This window comes from Hyposmocoma kahamanoa, unplaced genomic scaffold, assembly GCF_003589595.1.
Source record: "Hyposmocoma kahamanoa isolate Upper Pololo Valley unplaced genomic scaffold, ASM358959v1 100021, whole genome shotgun sequence".
NCBI classification, from domain to species: domain Eukaryota; kingdom Metazoa; phylum Arthropoda; class Insecta; order Lepidoptera; family Cosmopterigidae; genus Hyposmocoma; species Hyposmocoma kahamanoa.
Window position 1 is genome coordinate 5,861,262 of NW_020653200.1, and position 17,473 is coordinate 5,878,734.

General features: G+C 37.6%; 1 protein-coding gene across 1 annotated transcript; it reads right to left on the minus strand.

Moving 5' to 3' along the window:
- Positions 1 to 2,099: 2,099 nt before the first annotated feature.
- LOC113233748 (PAN2-PAN3 deadenylation complex subunit PAN3) lies at positions 2,100 to 16,948 on the minus strand. The gene is made up of 16 exons (XM_026468975.1): positions 16,599 to 16,948; positions 16,404 to 16,501; positions 16,238 to 16,324; positions 15,918 to 16,037; positions 14,673 to 14,757; positions 11,484 to 11,591; positions 8,897 to 8,971; positions 8,438 to 8,674; positions 7,925 to 8,076; positions 7,626 to 7,747; positions 7,245 to 7,347; positions 6,524 to 6,660; positions 6,042 to 6,120; positions 5,400 to 5,515; positions 4,770 to 4,932; positions 2,100 to 4,600 (listed from the first exon to the last, which is right to left on the minus strand). Exons 2-16 carry the CDS (start codon positions 16,476 to 16,478, stop codon positions 4,484 to 4,486), a joined length of 1,776 nt encoding a protein of 591 aa, XP_026324760.1. The 5' UTR covers positions 16,479 to 16,501; positions 16,599 to 16,948; the 3' UTR covers positions 2,100 to 4,483.
- Between the last annotated feature and the right edge of the window lie 525 nt (positions 16,949 to 17,473).

Here is a 17,473-nt window from a genome sequence, read left to right on the forward strand (position 1 = left end):
GGTCGAGTTTTGGAAATAATGACTAGCCAGAAAAAAGTCGCTATTTAGTATAAACGTAGTGCTTAAATTCTCTTTGATTTAGTAAGTATCTAAACGTGCATAAAGCTAGCGGGCCGGATCGAATTCCAGCAATAGTCCTGCGTAACTGTGCGCCTGAGTTGTCTCCTATTTCCACACGCCTGTATCGCCTCTCGCTTGAGACTGCTGTAGTTCCCAGGTCGTGGAAGCTAGCAGTCACTTCATACTCTGCAAAACTTAGAACGTGTACTTAACAACCGTCAACGATCTCCTCAGATTCTGAAGAGGGCGATCTACTGAGGATCTTCTTGTGTACGCCTCTCACTTATGAGGCGAGGTTATTGAAGGGCATGGCGAAGCCATTGCAGTGTCTTTAGACATTTCTAAGGCCTTTGACAGGGTCTGGCACGCAAGCCTTTTAAGCAAGCTTCCCCCTTATGAGCTTCCCACTGACCTTTGCAATTGGATTTCGGATTTCTTAAGTGAACGTTCGATTCGAGTGGTCTTAGAAGGCTACTCTTCCGAACATTGGGCGATAGATGTTCGGAATTCCTCAGGGTTCTGTACTGTCCGCAACCCTCTTTCTGCTGCATGTAAACGATATGTTGATTCCAGGTACCTTTGGGTATGCTGATGACAGCACAGTTGTGGACAGGTACTTGACCGATGCAAGGGTCAGTGGAGAAGAAATCCAGTCTTGTCGAGAGTCCATGGTTAGTCGTTTGAATTTGACACTTAAGGCAGTCTCCGATGGGGGCGATACCAATCTTGTCAAATTTAATGCTTCCAAAACGTTGACGTGTTTTTTCTCCACTAAACGGAGTCCGTTTCACCTGATTCCGACTTTTCGTGATATATCCATACCAATAGCCGTCCGTCTTCACCTATTTGGAATGGACCTGTCGTCCAATCTGAATTTCGGTAGACACATTGAATCCATGGCCAAAAATGCAGCCAATAAGCTTGGCATCCTGTCCAAGGTGAGGATTACTTCGCACCGGGACAGTTGCTTCAGCTGTACCAAGCACAAGTCCTGTTGTGTATGGAGTACTGCTGCCTCTTATGGGATGGCTCAAGGTGGCCAGTTGGTATTTAGCACCAACTGGCCATCTTGGATTCAATAGACAAGGGTGCTAAGATTACTTTAGGGCTTATAGGTGACTCGGAATTAGTAAAGGCGAAGCTGCAGAGCCTTGAACACCGCCGCAGAGTTGCCAGCTTAGCGGTATTCTACAGGATATATCACGGAAAGTGTGCGATGGAATTGCATAATTTGATTCCGCCTTCACCTTCCCATCATCGGGAGACTAGACGTAGGCAGGGGTTCCACCACTATGTTGTGGATATACCCCGGATTCGCACGAAGCGTTTCGCTTCCACATTTGTACGGCGAGCACCTAGGGAGTGGAATTCCTGCCTGCAAACTTGTTCCCCGATCGCTATAACTTGGACCTTTTCAAAGCGAGAGTGAATAGGCGTTATTTAGGTGTGCATGCTACATCCTCGACCTCATCGTCACTTTCTATCAGGTGAGATGGAGGCCAAATGCGCACTTATTTTAAAAAGTTCCTAGTCGCAAAAAACTAGATTTAGTCGGTCCGCCGTTCAAAAGATATAAGGGTGTTTTACTGTCCACGTCGGAATAACCTTATTCCAGCAGCACCATTTCTCAATCTCTGAATCAATTCGATCTGATTACACTAAAAAAAAATCGTGATTTAGTCGGTTCTAGTCGTAAAAAACTAGATTTAGTCGTTACGTCGGCTTGAAGTTATTAAGGGTTTTACTGTCCACGCTGAAATACGCTTATTCCGGCAGCACTATTTTTGAATCTCGAGAACACAGCTCTTAGCTTTGCACCCAAAAAAAATTGTGAATTAGTCGGGTCTAGTCGCGAAATTTTAGAATTACAAAATGGGGTTCATAAATAAAATCTCCAACTTTATTTCTATAATTTATTTATTAGAAAAAACAAATATACACTTATAATAAAATATTTCCATCATCTCCAGCTCTTTGCCTATAGAGACCATCTTCCACATAGATCAGAATTTGTGAAGTTAACGACAGTCATGATTTGCGCATATTGAAAAGATCCCCGCGATTCAGGTGGGTCTAGTCGCAAGTCGTCATCTTTTGATCTACAAATAATACAAATTTAGATCTACGTGTCAAAACAATAGCTGCATGCACGTCGGCAAGTTTGCGGGGGTCGCATCATGTGCGCTCATTGGCACGAATATTACACGTACACATTTGCTCAAACACATTAAAAATGGTCTCATCGATTGTCCCCAAAATACCGATGATGTAATGAAATTAATTCTGAAGGCTTTCTACACAGTACACCCAGAATGAAATTAATTCAGAAAATTTAGTTTTTAACGTTTTTCTTCAATGTATGTACCAAGTTTACTTTTACGCAAGTTTCAGATATTTTAAACCACAGCAAACCGCTCTAGCTCTCAAAATTAAGGACAAGAAAACAGGAAGGAAATCGAGTCAGTCGAGTTGCTTATAGAAACATCATGGAGAATCGTAAAAGCGTAGTTTGTCTTAATCCCATGAACTAACGAAAACCTCCCTTTTCATATTATTTAACAGATGAGAAAGCCAGACATAGATATATAGACACGTATACATATGAAATCGGAACACTCACTACACTGAACTACAACTGCATTAAGTGAGGTCATGCAATTAATTATAAATGTATTGTAATTATAATCAAAAATCCTCAATATTACTACTTATATCTATGTTTTTGACTTCGGTTTTTTGTCATTCATCAAAATTTATTCGTGAAAGAGACCCAGTAACCTGCTCATTGCTCATTAGCAGCCGTTTGATCGCTTTGATATTTTGGAATGTATGTGGCGTTTGTTCAGGCAGCTGATCAATACGGTACTTCAAAGTGCTATACTACTTAACTATACGAGCACTTAAAAGTTTAATGTGGCCGAGTTAAAAATAGGTGTTCACACAGAATTTAGAACTTGGAACCAACGTATCGCATCAAAAGCGAACACGACCGTCATCACTTCTATAAATGAGATCGCGTTACAACGAAGGCATATGACAATCGCTCTGAGAAGCGCTTTGGATGCCCCACCTCCATCCCTTACACAGAAATGTCATTAGACATAGCGTTTACTGGAAAGAAAAGTACATTGCTCGCTATTGCATTCTGCAATATCCAATAATCAACGCATTTCCAGTAAAACTGATATCGCTCAGTGGCGATAAGTCCGACTTATAGACGTTGCATGAAATACACAAATTATGATAATGTACATTAATTTTAAGACATCAATGAAAATCACGAGTAATGTATCTACTGCACATCGATTATATATATGTTATACTACTTTTCGCAGAGGTATTGAATGTTATGACATTTAACAACACGTTTTTGTATCGCAGAGATAACACGAGTTACAGCATTGGCACCATAAATACTTCAATGTAATGATAATATCAGCAATTGCTTTAATGTCTACGTATAGTGACTAAGCTAATAAACACATAACCTTTCTTTTTTTAAATCGACTCCAACTGACCGCCACTTCCTGATAAGGGCAACTTCGGGGGGTTATGGTTACCCCGTGACGTCGTACAGGACATCACGAACAAGCAGTTTCAATCATTCCAATGTGTACAATAATTATTAAGTCTAAATATATGTATGTTTACGGAAACGAGTCATCTTCTACGTACCATGCACTGAAGTCTTGATTTTGGTATATTATACCTTGGTATAATGATGTAAAACCCTAGACCTAAAAATGATCCATACAGAATTCAATTTTATTACATTGTAACAGCAGGGCACATTGAAGTCGTAAGTTAAAAACTTCGCTTCCGTAATTATAACACGGTACGGTCCGAATTCAAAACATAGTAAAGTACAATTCGCAATACGCTCAGCATTCAAAATAACGGCCTAAATCAAAGCTCAAAATTAAATCTCATCAATATGTATCTAAACAACAAGATGATTGCATTATATGACATGCCTCTCAGATTAGAGATATAACGAAATCTTATTGGTTGTTTGAACGTATCGATTTATAAAAAATACAATAATAAAAAAATGTGCTAACTCGCTTTTAGCATTCAAAAAATGAATACGTATTGTGAAAAGTATGTATGTACTTTGTGTGTTGAATTGGGACTTATTATCGGCTATCATCGGCTATTTAAAAATAAATAATATGCCATTTAGAGTTACAAATATAATTTTGAAAACACCACATACGCTATCAGTAATTAAGCCATTGCAACATTTAAAAATGGCATATTGGATGACAGTAACGTTTAAGCAAGTTTATTGTGGATACATCATATAATAAGGTAGTAATACAGGCATTGATACATCATTCGGTTGTACATTGTAGAATGGCATAAAGGGTGTATTGGTGACCAGCCGCTCTGCGATATGTGGGGCAGTGGTCGGCGTTAATTGCTAGGTAGTGGGCGTAGACGCTAGCATCACCTCGTCAAAAGCTTGTTCGAGGCAGTGCTTCAGTTCTGCGTACGAGACCACCAAAATACTCTGGCCGTCGCGGGACATCAGTTCCACCTGGAATTATATGCTTTATAAAAAAAATTGAAATTTGAAAATTGGAAAACGTCTACCTCTGCACTTAACATTTAAATTTGTTTCATGAAATATGTGAAATCCAGTGTGTGGTGTTGCTTTTTAAATAAACGATCGTCCGTGTGACTGAGCCGCGATCATAAGCGGTTACCTTGGCGTTGGAGCCGCTATCAAGTTGGTTGAGACAATGTACCAAGTGGGCTTGGTCCAACCATGGCCGTCCGTCTGGTGTGACGGCGTGGAACAAATAATCCCGGAACAACTTCAGCATATAACGGTCGCCAGTCTCAGACCAGGCAGCGTCCAAGTTTAATCTGCACAAAAACATGCCCTACTTAAACACCATTTAGTACTAATGTCAAAAAGCGTTATTTGTCTTGAACATAATACAGTGCTTTTTTAACTGTGATACTATAGAGAAATCTGAAACCATAGGAGATACAGGGAAACTGTCATGATAAAACAACTTTCTTAAAATGTTTTATTATTTTATTAAATTTGAACAACTTATGTTGTCCTATTTTGATCCAATACCATGAAAAGATCTTTACAAGAAACTGAGTTGATGAGCATAAAAAATGGCCATATTAATAATTTTGACCAACTCACGCTTGACCAAAAAATTTACAACATCAAATTTGTTTTTACAAGAAGACCTAATGGTTCTTCAGACAGTTTCCCTGTATCTTCTATGGTTTCGGATTTCCTGTCCCAATAAAAAAAAAAGTGTATATATAACACACACGATTCCAAAAGATGACGAAAAAATGGAATAACTTACTCCGGACGTTCATTGACGACGCCCAACCTGATCAATATACGCAAGAGACGACCGTTGTCGTATTGACGAACGAGATCTTGTTCAAGCTCATCTGTACGTCGCTCCAGTGATTCCACCTGTATTTCAAAAATAAAGTAGCAACAATTACAACAGTAACAACAACAATTAAGTGCAATCTAAAATGTGACAGAGAATAATTAATGCAAGAATGCTGAAAAAAACTCTTGGGACTTTACACTAGTTGTTATTTTGTAATCAATACTTTATTGCATACCCTAATGTTATACAAGGTAATTCTATTAAGGTCTTTGTGGACCCCACAAGGGCATAAAAAAAAACTAATTTGAAAGTTATTATTTTACTTCATTTTCCCAGATGTACGTTCGTTTTGGTAGTAGCGGTAATTAGTTCACTAAAACGTTGCAATAAAGGGACGTCGAAATCTGGACGGTTTATAAATGACAAAAAATTTAGTTTTCTTTACTGATGTTATGCAATAATAGTATAAAAGCATCTGATTATGCTGTTTATTATTATGGCCCATTCACTCAAAATCCCGTTTGGTTCGAAAAATTATATGGCAACGCTACAACTTATAAATGATTACCTGTTTTTTGCTGATCGTGGATGAAAAAATGTTACCTGATTATAAAATCGGGCCCCGATCATTGGCATTAGATCGGTGACAGAGCGACGAGCAGAAGTTGACGACAATAAATACCTGCAACATTTAAATTGAAATATTCAGTCAACCGTGATCATGGGACCTGTAAAGGGCCCGAAACGTCGGTTTGTTTGAAAAAACAAATAAAAATATACGCGATTTAAACCCGGAAAAAGTTTCATTTACGAAAACCTAAGAACTCGATATGAAATATTCTCTTTAAAATGGTTTCTTATCTATTAAACCGTAACCTCTTAACATTCCTATCGTTATACTCCAACAAATTTTGTTCTATAGCTTTCGATAGTAAATAAATCTGCATCACCTGTTCGTCGATTTATCTAGAAAGTAAAAAAAGGTGTGTATTGTGTTATTTATTTTAATGACACAAATGCAATGTTAAAAGATTCTTCGGGTTAATAATTTATTATAATCAAGACTAATATTCAATATTACATACAAAATAAGATTTTTCAAATCAGCAGAATAGGTCCTGGCAACAAGTTCAATAGATGCGGGTAAGTTGTCGCAGTGGATCGTGCGGCAAGCCAGGGCCAAGGTCAGGCGACCCAGGGAAGTCAGGTCATCTTGCTGGGCCTGTCAAGTCATAGAAAACATTTCACTGCACATGATTTACACGAAAATAATTTAAATATAAATAATCGGCGCAGCTGAGGGTATAATCAAGCTTAGTTCTATATTGGCCAAGGCCTACCTAAATCGTATGGGGTAAATGAAATGAAATTTATTTGCCTGAAATAGATGGTAATAATAATAAGTTCTCATATTTCACCAAAATTGCAAATAATATATGGTCATCTATATATTTTATAATTTAACAATTTTAAAGTAATTCTAACAGCAGTACAGACTTATTAACATTTATTAATTTACTAAATTATTGGTATGTCATTAAGAAATAAAATAAAATTGGTAAATATTTTTCTTTTTCGTTTTAGTCAAATAAATTTAATTAAATATTACTTGGTAGGTTTCATGTAGTTGTACTATATAGCTGCATTGGAACTTAATTGATTCAAGCGTCGCCAGGATACATTTACTGCAATGAATCGTTAGCTACACCATTAAACTCAACTTGAATAAGTGCAGAAGTAAAGGTACCTTATGGTGTTATTTTAAGAGTTTTTTCCACGGTGATCATTTCTTTAATTATGGCTTACCTGACCGACGTCGCTGAGATTGGAGTGAAGCGCATCCGCCACACCGCACCACGCAATGCGTATACGACATCCACTTATCAACACCTTGGTGGGGTCCAAGGTTCTGACCGCAATGACATTACATATATTTTATTAATAACACAAGTGATTTATCGGCAGGTTTGTAGCACTAGACATCCCGTTAGCCGAATTTATAGTATATTTTCCTTCGGATTACAAACATTTTATTCTTTATATTTTGATATTAAAAGTAAAAATTGTACACAATGATGGGTGTATTGGACAGTAAAGTATGTAACATCAGAGTATTCGCTCGGGAAGAAAAAATCGCTAAGGCCAGTCGCAAAACGGTTTAAAAAATAATACGGGACTTGAAAGTACCTGCAAGCAAGGCCGGCCGCGTGGATGACGCGCAGAGCGGCTGTCAGTTGCACCAGTAGACTCCACAACACATGCTCGGGCAGTAGAGCGCCACTCGCAACGGCGCGGAGCATTGCATTTTTCTATTAACATAATACCGTAAATATTACACGTATAAATATAAAACAAAAATTTTTACGACAATCCCAAATAATGAAATTAAAATCACTGTAATACGTCACTGGAAACGAAAAATTGTTGTAATATTCCAATAAATTTGTAACAAAAGTTTTTGAAATTTTAAGTAAAATCGCGCTTACCTGATGAGTGTAAGGCCGAGGCGCGTCAGGATCTGAGGAGAATGGATCATGGTAGGCGCTATTGCCGTCAGCTACCGCACTTCCCGCGCCCGATAAATACTTGTTCATTAATGTCACGGCTGTCGCGTGATAATCGTACACAAGGATCATAGCTGAAAATTTCATTCGCTGTTAACACAGGACCTTATGCTTAGCTTTCCTATCGTAGAATGCAAGAGATTCGAAAGTGTGAAGATCACAGTGCTCATTATCTATTTCATAGCTACTAGGCGCTACAGTTGAAACAAAAAATACGATGGACTCTTAGAACAACGTTTGTTCAGAAATGGCAGTATAGTTTAAAGCATTTAGGTATAACGCAATGCATAGGTTGTTTTAAGATAAATAAAGCCGGTCTATGTCCTTATTTAAAAAAAAAGTGTATTTCGCGTTCATTAGCTTTGTTGCAAGTTTCGTTTTTTATTTGTATACGTACGTAATGTTGACGGTTTACCACATAAATAATATACTTACAGTGGTCCCCGAATGCAGTGGTAGTGAAATAATCATGCAAACGAACGACGTTCGGGTGGTCAATGTGCTTCCAGGTTTCGAGGCGTCGAGTCGTGGGGGACACGTTAGAGAACGCGTGAAGACGCCGCAGGGCGTAATAGTCGCAGCTTTGACGGTGCGTAACACGGAATGAAGTCGCCATAGAGTGTGGCGCTGAGCCTTCTAGCGGCATCAGCTCCGAGTACATTTCCACGTTCTCTGGAAGGTTTGTTATTGAATACCATAGGTAATTTTGCACTTACAATTATCTATTGTGTTCAATAGGTAATTGTAAGTACGTATCACAATTTCACACAATAATTAATAATCATTGACATTAAGCAAACGACATACACCGGATCATCTTTGCGATGTCGAGACAGGTTTCTTACTTAGCCTTAAACAAAAATAGGGTTATAAATTGTGTAAAACAAAATTTACCCGGAAATTGCATCATGTCTGGTTGCATGAAGACACCTTCATTTCGCTGATACACATAACATGACTTATCTTGACCTATCGAAAGAAAACATATGCATGAAAACAAAACTAGTCACACAAACAAAAATCACCTTACTGCGTATAATTTTACGGCGAATTGTACTAATTTCTATATATTTGACAAAGTCGCATAGTTTCGCGGCATGCCATTTTCTGTGACCTTTGAATTTCACCAGTACTAATCTAATTATTTTTATACTTGATTTTCAATTGCTTAATTATTGGAACAACTACTACTGTATTCGCAAAATTATTATTTTCATCACACTTGCTCGTGTATAACGTTCAGCAAATATACGAGGTATTTTTATCGTACGGCCCTAGATTGGTAAAGATTTTTGTTTAATTTCTCCCATCTTCTGCCCACAGTGCAAACAAACTGCCGCCGGCTCGGCTTTTAAAAGCAGTGGGTTTTTCTATTTTAATAATAAAACGAATGTATATACAATCGGCTTTATTTCATTTATCAATGTTATGGGGCACTTGCTCATAGATACCATGGTATATATAAATTAAAAAAATGTTTTTTAATTCTTCGCAAGTGTGACGAAAGTCAAATGTGGCGGCAAATATTCGGGTCATTTAAAACTGTCTGTTCGTAATTGCGTACATACCGCCCTTGTAATACAGTGTACTATACATAAGTGGGGAAAGTCTACAGTTTTGCTATTAATTTCTAGAGAAACGATGAGCGCTTAACATTTTTATATATTGCTATTGACAGCGCCTACATTTCTTTACAAGCGATCTGTCACTAGAACGTTTCTATCGTAAACTTAGCCTGTCTAGTTTGTGAACAGATCATAGCTGTGGCTATCTTGTATATTATTAGAAATTAATCAAAACACAAATGATCTAATGCCTATCTAATTCATACCAATATTTTCTTAATGAAGCAGCAACGTATTGAAAACTCGTAATTCTGCCCATATATTTGCATATATCTAGATGTGTGCCTATCAAATAAATTGTTTGTTTCACATTCAACTGATTGCAGGGTCATTTGTCAATTGGAGCTCAATATGCATACGCGTTGCATTTTAACGAAAGCCAAGAGTCTGGCGTAAAACTTAGGGTACACAGTCAAAGCAGGACCAGGAACAGCGGTCGCACACTTTGGAAATTTTTAATGCTAACGGATTCTTCCGACTAATAAATTCATTTTGGGTAAAAGTATCATAAAAAATGAATTTTATAGTATGAAATTCTCGAAAAGAAAGAGTAATACTGATATTCGCTTTAACACATTTAAAAAAAAACTACCAACATTAAAACTGTCCTTACAGCATGTTTACGAGGATGTCTTTGTATTATAAAAGAAAGGCATAACAATATTGGCCAATATTGACAACAGCGGCTAATTTGAACGCGCCCTTAACCTCCACATGTACGAATGCACAGACTAAATGTAGACCCAAGAATGTGAGTGCTGCAAATTCGTAAAAAAGCATATGTATCTAATACTCCTCAATCATAACAGTAAAAAGAAACAATAGAAACCTGCTTTTATTAACACCTCGCCAACCAGTCTTCTTAGTATGTACAGATCCGGTCTACACTCAATGGCAATTAAATTTTGTAATATAATAGTATACCAAATGAAATAAAAACCGAGGAAAAATTATTGAAACTCATCACAAATAAAAAAAAAAATCTATTTAAGGATGCATTTAATATAATAGACGAAATTTTAAATAAATGATAAATGCCATCTCATCATTACTTAGTAGTTAATATTTCGCCATTATATTATACGAAAATATTGGTATTAATTTGTAGCGCATTTCAAATTTGCAGCGCCCTTGCCTGCAAGGGATGAATCTGGACCGTGGATCATCTACAATCTACATCATCAACTAATGGGCACGATTCTCTGTACTTGGAAATTTAAATAATAGGTACATGCCACCACCCTGATTCGGACCATTTACTCAATTGAGAAACAACCTTTCTCCCATTGGGCTATCACTTAGGCCGACTCCACGGCCTAAGTGGCTGGTCTCAATCTGCCATCCACTAACTAAAACGCGACTAAGTGTCAATAAGATCAAAAATTCTCTATTTAAAAACACTTAAAGTTTGTTAACTTGTCCAACATATTAAAACATACCAATGGTGCAAAACTAAAATATCATTAAACAATTTCGATATTCTAAAACTGGGTTATGGTCTTTTTTTGATATCTCAAAAAATGATTTTTTCACATAGCGCCGTTTTAGTTAATGGACGGCAGTAATAGGTATTAAACAATAGGTATTAAACCTAACTACATTTCAAGCACTGTTTAAATTTCTATGACCAGAAGACTCAAAATGCAACGCTTGTTATGGGGCCGACGATGCTTTCGTTGTGATAAAATTAAAAACCTTATTATGTTCCTCTTTCAATTACCTATACACGTACACGGCCTAGCTATACACTGTAACTATGTTTGTTTAGGGGATATTAAGAGATCACAGTTTTCATGTACCTGGAGGAATAATGCACTTATTTTACGACCTTTTTGCAAACACCTTGCATTTATTACCTGATTTATCAGTCAAACCCATGGGTGGTGGAGTTCTGTACATAGCGGAAGCATAGGGATTTGGCACTGCAGCGCTGGTGCTGGGACCAAGTAAGTTCGCATCTGCACCTATACATAAGGTAAAAATTGCCAATTTAAAATTAACTTTTAACTAAAAATGTATGCAAACAGTTAAGCACTACATAGTCTTGAAGTTACAAGTATTATTAGAAGCATGAATTTGATCTCTCGGGATTTTTAACGTTATGATAGACAAATATAATTATTACCTACCACAATAATCCCTAATCTATTGTATCAACTATTTTAATATATCCAATAAAGTTACAAACTAACATTCATGAATAAGAAATCTTGTATAATGTACATTTTGTGTATTAGTGTATTTTAGTACAGCGTATACAGTTTGTAAAATTGTATCATTCTGTAAATATTAATAAACCTTTTTATTTTACAGCCTGTATACCAATAGTATGTAAAAGATACAACGCCATTGATATCACAAAACTCATTTATTTTTATACTACCTGCAACTGTCATGCATAAACTATTTGTAGAAGTAAATACCAATCTAAATACACAACATATTTTTATATCAAAATTAAATACTCAAAATCAACACTATTAATGAATAACAGTCATAATTAACAATCATTAGGTAGTCCTCTAATATCCGGTCATAACTCTCAGGGTGGTATTCCAAGACTTCCCCATTATCCATCACCCGGTAGGTAACCCACAGTAAGTTCTGTCGCTGTTGAGGGCTAATAACCGAATTCAAATGGCTGTTGGTCATAGCTAGGAGCAGACTTCGGCCAGCTCAACCCTCGAGCTATAATCTAGTCTGCATGGTGATAGTACAGGTCACCATTTTCTCACCGCATAAATGCTGGGTCCCTCTACGTTCTAAACGGTACCCTTCATCCACTCCATTCCTGGCCTTGGTACATGCGCACAAGCACGGGTTGGTCTGCGCGAAACGTGCGTGTACACGGGCGCTGCGCCGCCGCCAGCTGAGTTGCTCATTGGCGCTACTACTCGACGTGCTTTTTGGGTGTATTTTGGATACAGCCATCCTGTACTTTCGTCTATTCAGTATTTCCGTTGGTGTCTTATTAGTGCAGCTGGTAGAGTAAGCAGCACCAGTGTTTTACTCCAGGGCAGACTGGTAGTTGCCATTTTCTTCAATTTGTTTTTAAATGTCTGTACGGGTCTTTCTATTTATAAGTTTGATACCAGATGGTAGGGCGAAGTGTACCGGTGGCTGACGTACTTCCTCAAATATAAATTAAATCTTTCCGTTGCCAGAAACCAAAACGTCAGGTAAACGTTGTGACTCATTAATTTATCTCAAAATATTGAATCCGAGCTCATAGGTGGAACTATTTCTGCCTTAAGTCATTTGCTGTATGAGTAAAAACGCTTTTCCCTGAGAGAGGCCGTAACCGCTGCTGTGTGCAGCCACATCATGCAGGAGACACGCGACTCCATTCATGTGTGCTAGCGCCGTGGACGACCCTTTGGAAGATGCCAGGCGCTACCTTTACTCCAAAGCGGATCATTTTCATTAGTCCGATGCCTGCCTGTCTTGAGCTGAGTATGCTTGCCTTAAGTGCAATTTACTAAGGGTCGTATTCCAGAACTTTACTCAATGCTCAATTCATGATTTGAGTATGGTTTAAAGCACTCGAAATCATACTAAAGTCCCTGCCATTAGGGTCGTATTTCCAGTGCTTGTGTTGCCAGTGCAATCCTGACTTGAGCATTGCATAGAGTTCTAGAATACGACCCTAAATATACTTCTTATTAATCTACTTCTTTCACGAGTACTTCTGTTGGTGTAGTAAGAGGGTATGTGTCAAAATCTATTGATGCGTTGACGGTAGAACGGTAACCCCCGCAGACACGTAAAGATCCGTTATTTTTCTTAACAATACAAAGGAAGGGCTCATTTGGAATATTTGATTGGTGTCAAAACGGAATTCTCAATCATTTGACGCAGTTCAACTTTCATTTGCTGCTTCAGCTGGAGCATTCATGCGTGAGAGCGTCAGAGCAATTCATGAATGCGCAATCGCGGCGTCGTCTCGGAACGATCGTGTAGTGACGCTTGTGGCCCCGTGTATTCACTTAAACCTTCTTTAAACTAATTGCAAGTAATACCAAGCAAGCTTGGTCCCCTGCCGGCAACGACAAGTCCACTTTGGGTCACTTTATCGCTTAAAACCACTCATACGTGTGTCAACCCTGGCACTTTTAAGGGAAGCCCGGGTGCAAGTGACTAATTTCACAATTGTCAACTAATTAATTCATCATTTCGACATAATGAGGGTGGGGTCAACCGCCACATTTGGAATGTATCTTTCGATAAGATTGTTCTCGAGGATCCAGAATCAATTTCCATCAGTTATCTGTTATAAGATTAAGCATAAGATTTTGCAGCTCAGACGTAAAGGCCATTCATATTTTCATTACTCAACTCACATGAACTCTTGTCTTCGATTTGATGTACCCTGGCTTATTTCTTGTTACAAGCTGGAGCTGGGCCCATGCACGGTGGCCCATGGCGTTTACAATAATAACACTGAGCCTTTAATGAAAGGACACGGGACACCATTAATTTAGTTTGTGAACCCGGACACAATGCTTGCAATCCACTGATTTAATTTTATGTATTTCCATAACATTCATTTTATAGCGTTTGCCAAAGCGTACTGGCTTCATGGTACAAGTCCGGGAACGTCGCCTGGTAGTTGAGAGTCCCAAACGACACACGCATCCCAAGCACTAGTCTATCTCTCAACTGACGCTTAAGATCGGCAAAACTGCATTATGCACGGAGCAATCTAATTGCGCCGATAAAGTCTTACACGCTCTCGTGTTGTAATTGTATGCGTTTATGAAACTTTCCCGCTTGTCAAATTTCATAAATTTAGGCTCAAAAAATTGGTCCAAAACACAAATTCAAACGTACATAAATTATTGTATGTAGAAGTCAATAAAAATACACAACAAGTAACACAATATTATTATTTAGTCTCCTTGTTATCATAATGCATTAAAATAAAAACAAACATATACCTAATAGTAAATTAACAAATTATGGTTGAAATGTTGTAATTATGTTATGAATGTGAGTAGAGCAAGTCGTATGTGCCAACCATAGAGAGTAGGATGTCTGTGACTTACCTAAGCCTCCTGATGTATTGTGACTCGAGTTTAATCCTTCAGAGCCAGTAGAGTAGACAAAGTAAGTAGTTCCACCCACATTTTCCTACAAAGAAAAATGGGGATGTTTTGACGGTTTGGTCATGTAGAAAGAATGAATGTTGGCAGATTGATGGCACAGATTTATAGAGTGAATGTGGATCGAGATGTGGGGAGAGGTAGACCGCGGCGTACATATCTCAATCAGATTAGGAATATCCTTAAAGCAGGTCAGGTTAAAAGTACCAAGAATAAAAACTAACATGTATGAAGAGACCAATGGGAGTGGAGGAGGCAAAAGGGGTTTGTCAGGAGCATAGCAGGTGGTGTTCCATAGTCTCTGCCTTCCCCAGTGGTAGATAGGCGTGAGGATATGTATGTATGTAATTTCCAATGATGTTCATTATCGATTTTTACTACATTATATTATCCTTAACTATAATTAAAATTCCAACCAAGGGCATGTTGAACCTTACTCAATATAATTTTCCATTACAATGTGATTTTGGACTACAAACTTATGGTGCAGTTCGCTAAAATACTGAATTGGAAGGAATTACATGAAATCAAGAACTTCCTGGAACTAGATTGACTTCATAAAATAAATTGTTGGTTACGATTATTTTTGTTGTAATTTCATTTTATATTTGCTATTGATGTAGTTATTAGAAAGGTTCCTTCTTTTCAGTATGCTATACAGTCTGTCATCGTAATGCAGCATGTATGTTACTTTTCTCGTCTTTGTCACTGTCATACAAAGGTTCCAATACTTCCCATGTCATTTCTCCAGGGAAGTACTGGAACCATACCTATTTCTGCTGCCAAGCAGTAATGTAAGCATCACTGCAATCCAGTTGCGACAGGTGAAGGTGATGGTCAAACTACATGCAAATGAGGTTTGTCAACTTTACATCTCCAGGTGGTGGGTGCAATGGCAGTGCCCCTCAGATCTTTGTTATTAAAACTCTCAGTGGCACTGCAACTGTGATAGGCACACCACTTATCACCGGGCAGGTAACTTGTTAGTTCTGTCAGTTGATATCATAAGAAAGGTCCATAGTTTTAAGCTTTCTGTCAAAACAGTTCACAATAGATAAATATGCAATATAGGAATAGAAAGTGAAAAAGGCTGAAAAACCATTTCAAACAGGTGGCTTTTCCTATTACAAATTTTATATAAAACTGAATATTTAATTCTGTTTCAAACATCATAGACAAAAAATTCACCTGATGCACTTGTGGATGTGGTGTTGTAGGGGCTGGTCTAGAAGGAGAAGCATTATCTGAAGTCTCTGCAGTCACAGGATTGAGAAAGACATACTCATTGATCTGCACTGGCACCTGGACCTATATAAATAACATTTTTTAGTTTCAACAGCATATGATTTATGCCTAGTCAATCAAAAAATGTTGTATTTCAGTTTCCAGAGTTGCGACTAGCATACACAGACATTTTATATTATTTCACATTTACCCTACATCAGCCTAATTATTTTTCTTTTTGTATAAAAAAGCAGTCTACACACTAAGAGACTGAGGAGACTTACCCTGCTATTGGCATTGGGATCCTCTAAGGAAATCCTACTGAGTGCCTGAGTCAAAGGCCTCATAGATGTGGAAGTGGGAGTATGTTTCTAAAAAATATTAAGAAATTAAAAATCTATATATAGTTCAACACAGAAAACTCCAGGATGCACCGGAAAAATGCATTACCATATATGTCGCCAGCTTCGACTCTTGAGGCAGCCCGTTGGGCGCCGTGTAGTGAAGAAATATGGAAGGGTCCATCTCGTCGGCGCGAGACGTAACAGCTAATGGCCGGCAACAAATGAATAGGTATAAATCAGTGAGAATGAAGACCGATCGAAATCTATACATACATATAGTTTCATATAAATATATACATACCTAACTATTGATTACGGCTCGGCGACGCGACACCGTTAGGCCTACCTGTATTTTGTCACTAATAAAATATCATCATCTTCATTCGTCCCCTACACTTGGAGGTACACAGAAATGTCTAAAGGAATGTCTTGACATGATGATTTTCTTTCTTTTATAGTCCGTGACAGCAATATGTAAGTTTCACATGAAAACGTATATTGCTAAGACTACATTCCAAACACATGTCGCAAACTCTCAAGTCGATTTAAGACATTCTATCATTTATAATTTAACTATTATGACGGACGTAAGACTTTAGACGAATAAGATTAAAAATTTTATATATAAATACAAGGATCTAGGAATCACAGGGACACGAAGACAAATACATCAATAAATTACCAAAGAGAATCTACATTTTTTTATTTTTGTATCTGGCACTTCGCGGTTTGCGTTTGTGCCACTACAAAACGGGGAAACTTGTTTACGGAAAACAATGGAAAGGAAAAATAATTTGAAAGAAAAGATCAAGGAAGTGCCATTAAGGTTAAATAGAAATATGTAATAATATAACATGTTACAAATGTAATACGTAGCACTCGTACAGATCGAAAAATACTTTATTCTCGTTTGTTCACTTAACTGAACTAGCGAGACTTTTTCTCATTTGTTCAGTTGACTGAACTGTCTCCATTATTAGAGAAGTTCGGTGGTACCATAATATTGCATTGTCACCGAACATAACATACGTAGAGATGGGCGTTTAAACAAAATGCACTTAAAAAGTTTGCTTTTTAAAATAAGTGCATAAGCACGCTTTTCATTTTAAGCGTAAGCGTTGTTTTTAAACATAAAGTGTTTGCGCTTAAACGTTTTTCTAAACGACTTTTTAAGCG